This window comes from Echinops telfairi, unplaced genomic scaffold, assembly GCF_000313985.2.
Source record: "Echinops telfairi isolate 266 unplaced genomic scaffold, ASM31398v2 ScPeMD7_7469;HRSCAF=8507_0, whole genome shotgun sequence".
Classification (NCBI taxonomy): Eukaryota; Metazoa; Chordata; class Mammalia; order Afrosoricida; family Tenrecidae; genus Echinops; species Echinops telfairi.
The window spans coordinates 71082853-71096524 of record NW_022111372.1 but is presented as its reverse complement, the minus strand read 5'-3'; the positions used below and the strand labels follow the sequence as shown (position 1 = coordinate 71096524).

Sequence of the window (13672 nt, the reverse complement as noted above, 5' to 3'; positions counted from 1 at the left end):
AAATGTATAGATGTGCTTTACACAATTGATCTATGTATTGTGATGAATTTTATGAGCCCCAATAAATTGATTTTTTAAAAAGATATGGAAAATATAATCTATAACTTATCCAGGGTTCGTGAAGGAGGGTGGGTCGGGGAGGGAGCAGGAAGAAATGGGACCTGATATCAGGGGCTCAAGATGGATGAGAATGCTTTGAAAATTATGATGGCGGCATATGTGCAAATGTGCTTGACACATTGGAGGAATATATGGATTGTGATAAGAGATGTAAAAGCCCCTAATAAAAGTTTTTTTTAATTAAAAAAATAAAGAGCCTAAAAATAAATAAACAAACAAACAAATAAATCCAAGGCACCAGCATCTTTAGGTGAGGATAGGAATGTTAAATCCCTGGATGGTGCAAATGGTTAATGGACTTGGCTACTCACCAAAAGTGTGGAGGTTCAAGTCTACACAGAGGCACCTTGAAAGAAAGGTGTGGCGATGCACTTCCCAACAATCAACCATTGAGAAACCTAATGGGCCGGAGTTTAGTGTGACACACTTAGGGCTACTTCAGATTGGAGTTGACTCCACGGCAACTAGCAACCAGAAAAGGATGTGATCTTTTGGTCTTGTCTCAGAACCTTGGAGGCACTCGCAATCCTAATTGATATAATTGGTCACTTGAACATTGTTCAGACATGTCTCTCCCTTCTTCCACTGTGCGAAACAGTCTGTGACATATGGTGGGAAGTTTCCAGGGCTCTGCCCAACACCATTTTGAGGCTTTCACACATTTACAAGACAGCTGGTGACACCTAGGAAGACTCCGGGCATTTCCAATGCTATTCTTCAAATATTTCCTCCCTTACTGTCAGATATCAGTTCTCACCAATGCAGCTTATTATTCAAGGTGCTAAACTCATCCAGGTGCAGTGAGACTATCTCAACCTTTCTCTGTGAAGTGTCACCCTCTCTATAAGCTTAATAGGTGTTGCTAATGGGTGACAAGAGCATCTACCATGTGCTTTATTCAGTGCCTATAGATTTCTTAGTTTTATTTAAACAAGCGTTCTTTCTGTCCTTAGTAGTTGGTACAATCAACAAGAATCAAGATGATTGGCACCACTGAGGAAATTCATTTTCTCTTAAGCAAGAGGAGCCTGGCCTGGGTTATTAGACTAGCAGATGATTTGACATTAGACTTTTACACACAGGGAATTTTAGAGACAGAAAGAATGCTCTCAGTTGTCCACTCCACTTCTACATTTTATAGAAACAAAAGGTGGGGCAGAAAATTTAATTACGTTTCTTGTAGCCATAGAACTATGGAATTTCAGCAACAAAGTGAGGCAATCATATATGCATAGAATATCTTTTTCATACTAGGCTTTACTCACATACTCTTCTTTCGTTCCTCCAACATTCTTAGGAAACACATGCTAACATCATAATGCATATGGGAAAACTGATGCTCAGAAGACTGAAGTAACTTGATCAGAGTTATAAATTTTTTGAAATATGGTATTAATATTGGTAAATATTCAATCATATAAATCTTATCATCTTATAATATCTTATCTATTTTTATATATCAAGGAGAATTGGATACTATGAGAGATTGGACTCCTAAGGATCCCTGGTGGCACAGTGGAATAAGCATTGGACGGCTAACCACAAGATTGGCAGTTCAAGCCCACTAGTGGATCTGTGGAAGAAAGAAAGGCTGTTTGTTCTCATCAAGACTTACAGTCTTGGAAGCCCTACAGACTGGACACTTGTCATTCCTGAATTTGACATTCAAGAGCATATGGTGTTAAATATCAGTTATGAGGGTAGCTGGGCCCTGTCTTCTATTGCTCCAAATCACTGTGTTGACTTTACTGCTTTAGCTATTTGGAAAAATATCTCTTTAATCCCTTCCAACTCCTCGAGCATGTCTCTTAAAGTTCTGAACTCAGTCACATAAGGCAACCACTCAAGTTACAAACCAAAACTGCAAGATAACAAACAGGTTTCATTCTAGGCCGACATCTTAAATAACAATGCCTTCCTTAAGTGATATATTGAGATAAATTCTAGAGCACAACTAGATTAATAGAAGACTAGGATACTGAATTGTTACCTCTGCCCTGGTCCTGGGAAAATTTTTGCCATCTTAGTCAAGTATATTTGAATAGCTACAATTTCATGCCAGAACCATCAAGTAATTTCCCAAAGTTATGGTTTTCATGTCAAAATGGGTTATCACCTAAAGACCCAGTGGTAGTTAAATATCCTTTAAAGGATATTTTTGTTATTAGAGTCTGTAGCTCTCTGATGAAGAAGGTTTAATTAGCCCATTTAATGTAAAGAAAAACACCAAATCATTTTTTAGAATACAGTATTAGGCAAAAAAGTATGAAATATAGTCTTTGCCTTCCAGGAAGTCATTCTCTAGGTGGGAAGTTAAGACCTGGACTCATTAAAAGTTAGGAGAAAAAGAAGACTTCGTGTGAATTTAAGTAAAAATACAAACAAAAACACAAACTATCTCCCATTAAGTGCTTGGTTAATTGACAATTGTGTTCAAGTGATGGAGAGAGCAGGAAGACATTTGTGACAACCTTGAACACTCTTGTTATCAAAAGAAAATGATTGGTGAGTTTGGGTCCTTGCTAGAAAATGTGAGATATAAAATGCACACCTAAGTGAGAGGGGAAAGCATGTTATCTCCAAGCCTCCAAGGTGATTCTGCTTTGAAGAGATTGGTTTGGTTGTTGCTGTTGTTGTTGTTTTGCTGGCAGTAACTGATAAAAGATATAGAAATTTGGAGGCTAAAGAATCCCTCTCTGTTCAATTCCATCTTTCTAGTGAATTGTAGTGCTGGCAAAGAATATTGAAAGTTCCATGGATTGCCAAAAGAGCTCACAAATCTGTACAACCAGAATGCTTCCTAGAAGCAGGAGTGGCAAACCTTTATCTCACATTCTTTGGACATGTTATCAGTAGAGACCAGTTCCTGAAAAAGAACATCACGCTTGATAAAGTAGAATGGCAGTGCGCGCTCGCTCAGAGTTCTGGGTTCCTCCTAAGGTAGCGCCACTGCTGTCTCCCTCTAGCCACCATCATGCTTATCTACAAAGACCTCATCAGCCATGATGAGATATTTTCCCAAATCTACAAGATCTGGGAGATCGAAGACGAGCTGTGTCTGGAAGGGGAGAGGAAGATGGTCAGTAGAACCAAAGGTGACATCAATGACTCACTCATTGGTGGTAACGCCTCAGCTGAAGGCCCCGATGCTAATGGAACAGAAAGCACAGTGGTCACTGGTGTTGATATTGTCATGAACCATCACTTGCAGGAAACCAGCAAGAAGTACATCAAAGACTACATGAAATTAATCAAAGGCAAATTTGGAAAGCAGAAACCAGAAAGAGTAAAGCCTTTTATGACAGGGGCGGCAGAACAAATCAAGCACATTCTTGCAAATTTCAAAAACTACCAGTTCGTTCTTGGTGAGAACATGAATCCAGATGGCATGGTTGCTCTGCTGGACTACCGTGAGGATGGTGGGACCCTGTATATGAGCTCCTTTAAGGATGGCTGAGAGATGGAGACAGGTTAACACAGGGAGCAACTCACAACCGATTGCCTCTCAACCTAACTGCTGCTGTTCATGCATAGGATCTCAGTACTTAGACAAACAGAACTGATGTCATTGTGAGCTCTTTTGACCTTGATTTATTTGGAGTGGAGGCATTTTAAAATATATATATTTATAGATTTAGTAGTAAGGTAATAGATGGACATTGGGCCTTGACTCAATTACTTCCTCAATGCAAAAATAATTTCTTCTACTAAATGGGCATTCTATGATGCTTACCTTCTTGACACAACCGCTGAAGACAAAGCAGTTAAATAAGTAAATGTGGTGAAGAAAGCTGATGGTGCCCGGCTATCAAAATATACAGTGAACCCTCGTTTATCGCGGTTAATCGGTTCTAGACCCTACCGTGATAAATGAAATTCCGCGAAGTAGGATTCCTTATTTGTAAATCAAATATTTTCGTAGTTAGAGCATAGAGGACATGAAAAAACACCCTTTAGTCACCATTACACTCGCAAACAATTACAGTACACAGTACAAAAGCAAAAATGCATCTGATACGTAGCTCCGATACGTAGCGATGCAGACAGAAGCGTGTACAGTATGAGCCAATCAGTGGCAGTAATGATTGCATGCGCTGTTACGCAAAAACCGCGATAGAGTGAAGCCGCGGAAGTCGAAGCGCGAAGTGGCGAGGGTTCACTGTATAGCATCTAGGGACTTAAAGGCTTGAAGGTAAACAAGCAGCCATCTAGCTCAGAAGCAACAAAGACCACATGGAAGAAGCACACCAGCCTGTGTGATCACGAGGTGTGGAAGGGATCATTTATCAGGCATCAAAGAACAAAAAATCATATCATTGGGTGCTCACCTCCCTGATACAATCGCTGAAGACAAATGGGTGCATAAGCAAATGTGGCGAAGAAAGCTGATGGTGCCCGTCTATCAAAAGATATAGTATCTGGGGTCTTAAAGGTTGAAGGTAAACAAGCAGCCATCTAGCTCAGAAGCAACAAAGCCCACATGGAAGAAACACACCAGCCGGTACGATCACAAGGTGTTGAAGGGATCAGGTATCAGGCATCATCAGAACAAAAATCATATCATAGTGAATGAGGTGAGGAGTGCAGAGTGGAGACCCAAAGCCCAATTGTAGGCCACTGGACATCCCCTTACAGAGGGATCTCGGGGAGGAAATGAGCCAGTCAGGGCACGACGTAGCAACGATGAAACATACAACTTTCCTCTAGTTCCTAAATGCTTCCTCCTCCTCCACTATCATGATCCCATTTCTACCTTACAAATCTGGCTAGACCAGAGGATGTACACTGGTATAGATAGGAACTGGAAACACAGGGAATCCAGGAAGGATAATCCCTTCAGGACCAGTGGTCTGAGTTGTGATACTGGAAGGAAGGAGGGAGGGTCAGTTGGAAAGGGGGAACTGATTACAAGGATCTACGTGTGACCTCCTCCCTGGGGGACAGACAAAAGAAGAGTGGGTAAAGGGAGACATTGGACAGGGCAAGATATCACAAAATAATGATTTATAAATTATCAAGGGTTCATGAGGGAGGGGGGAGCAGGAAGGGAGGGAGAAAATGAGGAGCTGGTTCCACAGTCTTAGGTGGAGAGCAAATATTTTAAGAATGATGAGGGCAATGAATGTACAAATGTGCCTTACACAATTTATGTATAGATGGATTTTGATAAGAGTTATATGAGCCCCTAATAAAAAAAATTTTTTTAAGGAAAATAAAAAAGAAAAATGTCTGGTAGCTTGTCTAAAAATATGCATTTAAACTCACTTGAGAGTGCCTCTTAGTTGACTATCAGTAAACTAAATTCACCTTGTAGTGCTCCCGGAGAAGCTAGAGCCATGTGAGAAGCTAGAGATGGCTACCGTGTGAGGCTGTCTCCAGATGCCTGCTGCAGCTAAACTACAGGGATCCGAAGAGAATAGAGACAAGAATCCAAAGGCTTAATTTTCAGTTTAACTAAAGGGAGCAACCATGTTCTTAGTGATGCCAGCAACTGAAGTGAATCCTTAAGCATTTCATCACCTACAAATGGAATAAAGTGTCCAATACAGTTGGGAGGGGGAAAATAGAATGGCAGTGAAAAAGAGGAAGACAGAGGTAGTTTATTGTGCCAACCTGGCCAATAAACACATGTGAGATTAATTGAAGGGCGGAGGGATAAATAGCTTGGTGAGCCTCGCCATTCCAGTTCTCGGGTCCCTTGCTTTCTGATGGTCAGACCAGGGTGTAGCTGCCTTAGCCAGTTCCCTGCTTCAGCAGGCAAGGCTCACTTCCTGCAAGAAATCCCCAAGGAGAAGCCCCATGGACCTACCCCGATGCAGCCCTGGGTGCTGGAGCAGTCTGCGCTGAGTGGCTTATATATTCACTGATTTGGCTTTCCTCCTGCAGTCGGTGTCATAGTGTGTGTTTTGTGAGATGGAGGACTTTGTGGATTGGTGTCAGACATATGGGCTAATGTTGGACTTGTGGGCTTGGGCAGCACTGGGTTGGGATGTTTTCTTGATGTGCGCTTAACCTCTATAAAAACTCATATACATGAGTTTCTGTGGATTTGTATCTCTAAAGTACCCAGACTAACACAAAGACCCTTGACTAAATGGATTGACAAAGTGGCTGCAACAATGGGCTCAAACACAACAGTTGTGAAAGTGACCCAGGATGAGGGAATGCCTCATTGTGTTTTTCATGCAGTCACTATGAGTTAGAACTAACTCAATGGCACCTAAGAATAGCAACAGCGGATAATTGAAGGGCTTTGACTATATTATATCATTCTCCTTCATCTAGTTTTCTTTTCTTTTTAAAAATCATTTCATTGGGGCCTCTTATCACCATACACACATACATACGGTGTGTCCAGCACATTTGTACATGTGTCCTTCATCATTTTCAAAACATTTTCCTTCTACGTAAGCCCTTGATATCAGCTCCTTGTTTTCCCTCTCCTCAACCCTCCCTCCCTCATGAACCCTTGATAATTTATAACCACCACCCCCATGTCTTACACCAACTGTTGTCTCCCTTCACCCACTTTTCTGTTCCCCCCCCACTAAGAAGGGGTCATATATAGATCATTGTCATCAATTCCCTCTTTCTCCTCCCACCTTCCCCTTAGGGGGTTATCTGTCCTGGATTCCCTGTGTTGCGAGCTCTTATCTGTAGCAATGTACATGCTCTGGTCTAGTCAGATTTGTAAGGTAGAATTGAAGTCATGATAGCTGAGGGGAGGAAGCATTAAAGAACTAGAGGGAAGTTGTATGTTTCATAGGTGCTATACTGCACCCTGACTGACTCATCTGTTCCTTGTGACCCTTCTATAAGGGAATGCCCAATTGTCTACAGATGAGCCTTGGGTCTCCACTCCATACACCCCCACCACCCCATTCACATTGATATGATTTTTTGTTCTGGGTCTTTGATCCCATCAACACCTCTTGATCACACAGACTGGTGTGCTTCTTCCATGTGGGTTTTGTTGATTCTCAGCTAGATGGCCGCTTGTTTACCTTCGAGCCTTCAAGACCCCAGGCACTATATCTTTTGATAGCCAGGCACCATCAGCTTTCTTCACCATATTTGCTTATGCACCCATTTTGTCTTCAGTGATGCTGTTGTGAAGGTGAGCATCACAGAATTCCAGGTTATTAGAACCAAGTGTTCTTGCATTGAGGGAGTACTTGAGTAGAGAGGCCCAATATCCACCTGCTACCTTAATACTTAACATATATATGGTCAATTACCCTTCCTTTTATTGATTCATGATATGCCCCAATCCCTAGACCCGACCCAACCCCATTCTTTGGCCACAGTGTTAAGTTCAGTATAAGCTTGTGACACATGCCAAACTAATCAGGCTCAATTAAAGTTAACTGTAGGACTTTGCTTGTGTGGCCAGGAAGAAAGGTATGCATACTTTCCCAGCAGGCTTGAAGTGAGTGAACAAAAGGCCATACCTGTTCCAGCCTTCTTGCATTGTGGAATGTAAGAAGGAAGGCATCATACAGAGGAGAGGGTGTTTGAGTTAAGAAACAGGTTCTTGATTGCATTTATTGTGCTAAATCTAGTTTCACCTGAAGCAACATCAACTATTAGCCCCTTTAGTTATATTGTTGTTATTAGTTGTTGTCATGTGTGCAGAGTAGAGCTACTTTTTCCAGTTATAAAGGCTGTGATGCTGGACTTGTCCTCTGAGTGGGTTGGCAGCTCAGTCCTTTTGGTAAGTAGTTCAATGCTTAACCAGCTGCACCCACTCACGAATTCCATTACAATTATGTACACAGATAAGATCCCTTTTCTAAAAGTTTCATCTAATATGGGTGCAGTTTCTGTCATTTATAACCAAGAATTCTTAGTGCTAAAGTTCTTAGCCCCATGTGATATTTTCATATAACATCTCATACTGCTTCCTTTCTCATATGCTTCCAAAGCTTGCCCATCCCTTACCATTCTCCAGTCCTGCCACAAGTTTAAGAAGTCGAATAGAATAAGCATTGCTGTTACCAGTTGATACAAACTTCAACCCAAGGAAACTGTGTTGTTGAAGCTTATTGAAGTTACTGAAGACCCCAAATTCAAATAAAAACCCTTGAACTAGAGCCTAAATCTCATGATTCTTGGTTCTCTTACTGAATCGCCCCTCCATGTTTCCCCATTGCATTTCTTTGCTGGCCAGTTCTGTAACATCATACAAGAATTGTGATTTATAGTTTGAGTTTGATAGAATGGAAGCACCTGCACTGCTGCAAAGCCTGATAGAGGTTGCTGCAGGGCAAAGATTTAGCTGGTTCGGTTTTCTCCACCCAGAACATTGCTTCCACTGAGGGACAATTAAACGGGGACACAATTGTTAACCATTTGGCTGCTACTTGAAAGGTCAGTGGTTCAAACCCACCAACTGCTCTGTTGGAGAAAGAGGGTAGAGTCAGCTTCCATAAGGATTTATATCTTTAGAAACCCTATGGGACAGTTTTACTCTGTCCTGTACGGTCATTATGAGTCTGGATGGGCTAAGGGATAATTATAATACTATGCCTGATGGAACTTAATCTACAATAGTGATAATGATGGTGGCAATGAGAGGGATGGTGCTGATGGTGATGTGGTAATGGATCAGCATCTGGGTGAACACTGACATGGTAGCAGGTCAAACTTGAAGGCACTGACACCAGAGACTGAGCACATCTACAATTAGGAGTGCCCACCACTGACCATTCTTTGCCCATAGCAGTTTTTCTCTTTGGCAGTCATACCTTGTGCTAAATTAAGATGTTCTGAGGCTGAGTGATAGCGTAGCTGGAAATCATACCCCAAGGTTTTGAAAGGCACTGGTGCCTGTCACCTAGGCAGAGCCACTTGGCAGTACAATGTTCCCCTCCGGGAGCACACTGGAAGCTAAACAAATGAATCTGACAGTGTGTGCTAATGCCCGGCAAAAAGCTGCTTCCCATCAACAATCACTTGCAAGACTGTATGGGAATTTGTCCGCTAGAGAAGGAGTCCCCACTGAGAAGGTCAGAACCTCTAGGTGGATCTCAGATTTATCCAAAATATGAGGGTAAGTCAAAAAGCATTGCTACAAAAATCATAAAAACCTTTATTTAGCGAGCTAAAATATCAAAATGTGAAGCTATTGTTTCTTGGTATATCCTCTATCTAAGTCCATATACTTCTGAAGGCTGTGTTCCCACCTCTCTAACCTTTCCTCAAAGAATTACTTGCTGTTAAATCCATGCCATGTTATAAATAGCTGTGGCATTCTCAGGAGACTTTGAAATGTTCTTTGAACTTGGAGAACAAAAATAAATCCAAAGGGGTGAGATCAGGGCTGTAAGGTGGATGGAAAACAGTTTCCCAATTAAATTCTCCCAGGATAGCCCTTGCTACCCTAGGAGAATGAGCTGGTGTATTGTCATGATTCCTCCCTTTCTACTCTTGTGAAGACTTGCAAGCTTGGAGATTCATAGGGACCGTTCTACCTTGCCCTGTAAGGTCGATAAGAGTCAGCATTAACTTGTGGGAAGAGGAAGCGATGCCCCAGGGAACTGATTGATAATATTCTCTAACATAAGATGAAAATTATGTCTCTAAGATGAACCAAAGACATAAATAAACCATAGATACATGAATGGATTTGGGGCTTGCACTTAATTTTATCCCCTATCTAAGAACAATTAGTTCTGACGAATATGGCCCTGATTGATGCTTGACCTCACGAAGAGATCATGGAAGTTATAGCTTCTATAGCAAAATGTGGTGAAGAAACTCGATGGTGCCCCGCTATCAGAAAGAATGGCATCTGGCATCTTAAAGGCTTGTTGTCAGATAAGCAGTCATCTAAGTGAGGTATCAATACATCCACATGGAAGAAGTACAACAGCAATTGTGATCCAAGGACTGTAAATAATATGATTCAAATCTAAAGGAGAGAATGGTATAGGAGCTTAAATAGTAAACACCTGGTTTGCAGAAGGCTATAGATGACAGTGGAAGCTCAAAATCCATTTACAGGGTTCACACATGGATTAAGCCTCTGGTGAATCCTCTTTGTCCGTACTTGAGAGATGTGAATAGCCATGCTATCAGACAGAGAGCATTTGATCTCCCTTTTGACTCATTTTATAGCTGTCTCAGTGTGGGTTTTGTTTTGTTTTTAAGTGAAAGAGAAATACATACGGATGAAGCCCCTGGTAAATCCCCTCTGAGTAGACTTGCGGTTGTGCAGAATGCACCTTGGAAAGGATTGCTGCAGACGCAGTCAGGTTAGCACCCTATTATAGGCTCTCCCCTGTGAGCCACTTAAATTTGTTCTAGCTTTTAACATTTTCTGCTCTCTTTTTGATAGAGCCTTTTATCTGTTTTACTCTTATTCTTGTTCTTTTTTTTTTTTTGCTTCTTTTTTTAAAAAAAATGTTCTGTATGTGAAATTCAGAATATATGTATGACAGCGGAGGTTTGGGAGAAATGGGGTGCTAATAACAGAGCACAAAAATGAAAAAAACTGTTCAAAAACTGACTGGTGATAATTATAAAATTCTTTTTTATGTGATTGAACTATTTAACTGTATGATATGTGAATTACACACCTATAAAACTATTGGGTGTGGGGAGAAGAAAAAGATTCCTCAATGCAACTTTCCTGGCCTTTTTCTCACCAATTTGGTTTTCTGTTTTCTTAAAACTCCTTCATAATAAGTCCCCATCATGTCCCAGTGACCAGGAAAATCTATCAAGGTTATCCTTTGTATCCCCACCAAATCTCCTGCGGGGACTCTCAGAAGCCACGATTTTGATTGGACCTTTCCTTTGAAGACACTCTTGGGGGACTGAGACAAATGTATTACTGAGTGAAGTCCACAGCTATTCACTGATTGCACCTGATGAAGCTCTGACCAGATATCTGTGGATGTGACCTTGTTTCAAAATTTCTGAAGAAGCCATTGGCTAACTAAAGATCATAGTGAAGGACAGTGATCCTTATTTAGTATGACTAGTGTTTTTATTGAAGAAGAGATAGACACATGGGAGGGTCGCAGGTGATTATGGATGCGGTGGTGGTGGTTGTTGTTGTTGTTGTTGTTAGGTACTGTCGAGTCAGTTCTGACTCACATAGACCCTATGTCCAACAGAATGAAACACTGCCCCGCCGTGCGCCATCCTCACAATGGGCTTCACACCGATGTGCCCACTGTGTCGATCCATCTTCAAGTCCTCTTCACTTTCACCAGGCAAGGTTGTGTCATCTGCATGTCATGAGTTGTTAATAAACCGTCTTCCAATACTCATGCTGCATTCTTCTTCATAAAAGCCAGTTTCTCGGATTATTTGCTTAACATACAGACGATTTAACATAGTGAGAGGATACAAGCCCTTACACACCTTTCCCGATTTCAAACCATGCAGTATTCCCTTGTTCTGTCCCCACAACTGCCTGTTGATCCATGCACAGGTTCCTCATGAGTACATTGGCGTATTCTGGGATTCCCGTTCTTCTCAAGGCTATGCATAGTTTGTTATGACCCACAGTCAAATGCCTTAGCCCAGTCAATCAAACACAAGTAAACCTCTTTCTTGTATTCTCTGCTTTCAGGCAAGATCCATCTGACATGTCAGCAATGAAAACCCTTGTCCCGTGTCCTCTTCTGAATCTGGCCTGAACCCCTGGCAGTTCCCTGTCAATGCACTACTGCAACTGTTGTTAGATGATCCTTAGCAAAATTTCACGTGCCGTTGATATTCACGATATTGTTTTATCATTTGAGCATTCCATTGGGTCACCTTTCTTCGGAATGGGTACAAATATGGATCTCTTCCAGTTAGTTGGTGAAGTAGCTGTCTTCCAAATTTCCTAGCACAGACCAGTAGAGATGGAGTTATACTGCAGCAGTAACAAGCAATGCCTAGACCAGCAGAACACAGGAGAAACAAGGAAGGACCTTTCACTAAAGACTTCAAACAGAGTATGGACCTTTTGAACCCTGATGTTAGATTTCTAGCCTGCAGAACTGTGAGACAATAGATTTATGTCCTTTAAGCAGCAATTCACTTATTGATAATTTGTTAGAGCAGCCCTAGGAAACTAACACACAGAAGAAGAGAACTGCTGGCAGAGAAAACAGCTAGTGCAAAGGCCCTAGGGTAGGAGCAGGCCTAGTGAGTGTGATAAATGGCAAAGAGGCCAGCTGACTGGAGAAAAGGGGGGTGGGGCCGGAGAACAGACTAATAAGAGAGAAGGTCAGAGAGAAAATGGGTCAGATGGGAGAAGGCCTGATACATCACTGTGATGATCTTTAAGCTTCTTACCGATGCCATCTGCTATATGTCATCCATTGTCTTATATAAAGAAGGGACTCAAAGCTCAGAAAGGTGGCATGATTTGCGAAGATTATAGAAATAACAGAGCAGAATCTGTGCTCAAACCCACACCTACCTGGCTCTTCTTTGCCTGGCTCCACCCTTTCTTCCCTAATACTTCTATTCACGGCCATGTGCACATTCACATACCACCACCGCACCCCCATTGCTGTGGGCTCTCCAGCATGCCAGCCTTCCCTCTCCTTGGCGCCTGTACCAGTGCTGTGCCCTCTGCTTGCAATGCTCTTCTCGCTACTCTTCATCACACTGGTGCGTCTTTGGGACCTTAGCTTCAAGGCCATGACCTCAGAGAAGCCTTTCCTGGCTCTGCAGGGAAATTGACCCCATCCCCATATATTTCTGTCTCCAAGGCCACCATCATGCATCCCTTTATAATCTCATGTTTATTTGTGTGTTACCTTACCTTCTGCCCTCACCTCAGACTGTGTCTCTACCAGGCACCTAGGCCAGTGGCACAAAGGAGACACTCAACATTTACTGAATCGTAAGACAAAGGATAAGGAAGATTAAAGAAGACAAAATAGAATCTCAAGAAGTGTCTGGGTACCTCTGTGGAGCGTGTCAAAACAATAGCTGTAGTGAGAAGGGTTTGGTCCTCCTATTCTTGGAATGAGGCATTGAAGGAGTTCTGGCTGCTCCACAATCTAATTCATTCCCAGGGTCATGGGACCATTTTCACCTTCCTTTTGTGAGTAGTTCCTCTCCAGTAACATACACTTAGTGCCCCTTAATCTTTGTGTTTAATCTTAAGTGTCTGTTATCACTTAGATCTTAAACGACCCAAGTTTTAACTTTTTAGTGAACTGCTCTCTGCTCTTCAAGCTTTTGCTTCTCTGAGATTCTTTCTGGAGCTGTTTAATCTCACAGGGCCCTCCTGGTTTGCCCTTCTGTAAAATGGGAGAGAGAATACACAGCAAACAGAGTCACCACACTCATCAGCAGTGTTAACATCACCACTATCGTTTATGAATCACTGTGATATGTCCATTCAATGTGCTATATGAGTCCACATTGACTCTCCAGGAGGGATTTGATTTTTTTATTTGAGATGTGCTTGAAGTAGTCCTGATGATGTTGTCAGGTAAGCACTAGACTGCTAACCACTGGTCAGCAGTTCAAACCCACCAGCTGCTCCAAGGGGGAAAGGTGAAGGTATCTGCTACCATAAAAATGCACAGCCTCC

The 13672-nt window shown here is 42.0% G+C and overlaps 1 protein-coding gene across 1 annotated transcript; it reads left to right on the top strand.

Annotated features, from left to right (window-relative positions):
- The first annotated feature begins 3094 nt into the window (after nt 1-3094).
- On the top strand, nt 3095-3577 carry LOC101639580 (translationally-controlled tumor protein-like). Its single transcript, XM_045284953.1, has one exon. The coding sequence runs from the start codon at nt 3095-3097 to the stop codon at nt 3575-3577; it is 483 nt and encodes a 160-aa protein (XP_045140888.1).
- The last annotated feature ends 10095 nt before the right edge of the window (nt 3578-13672 follow it).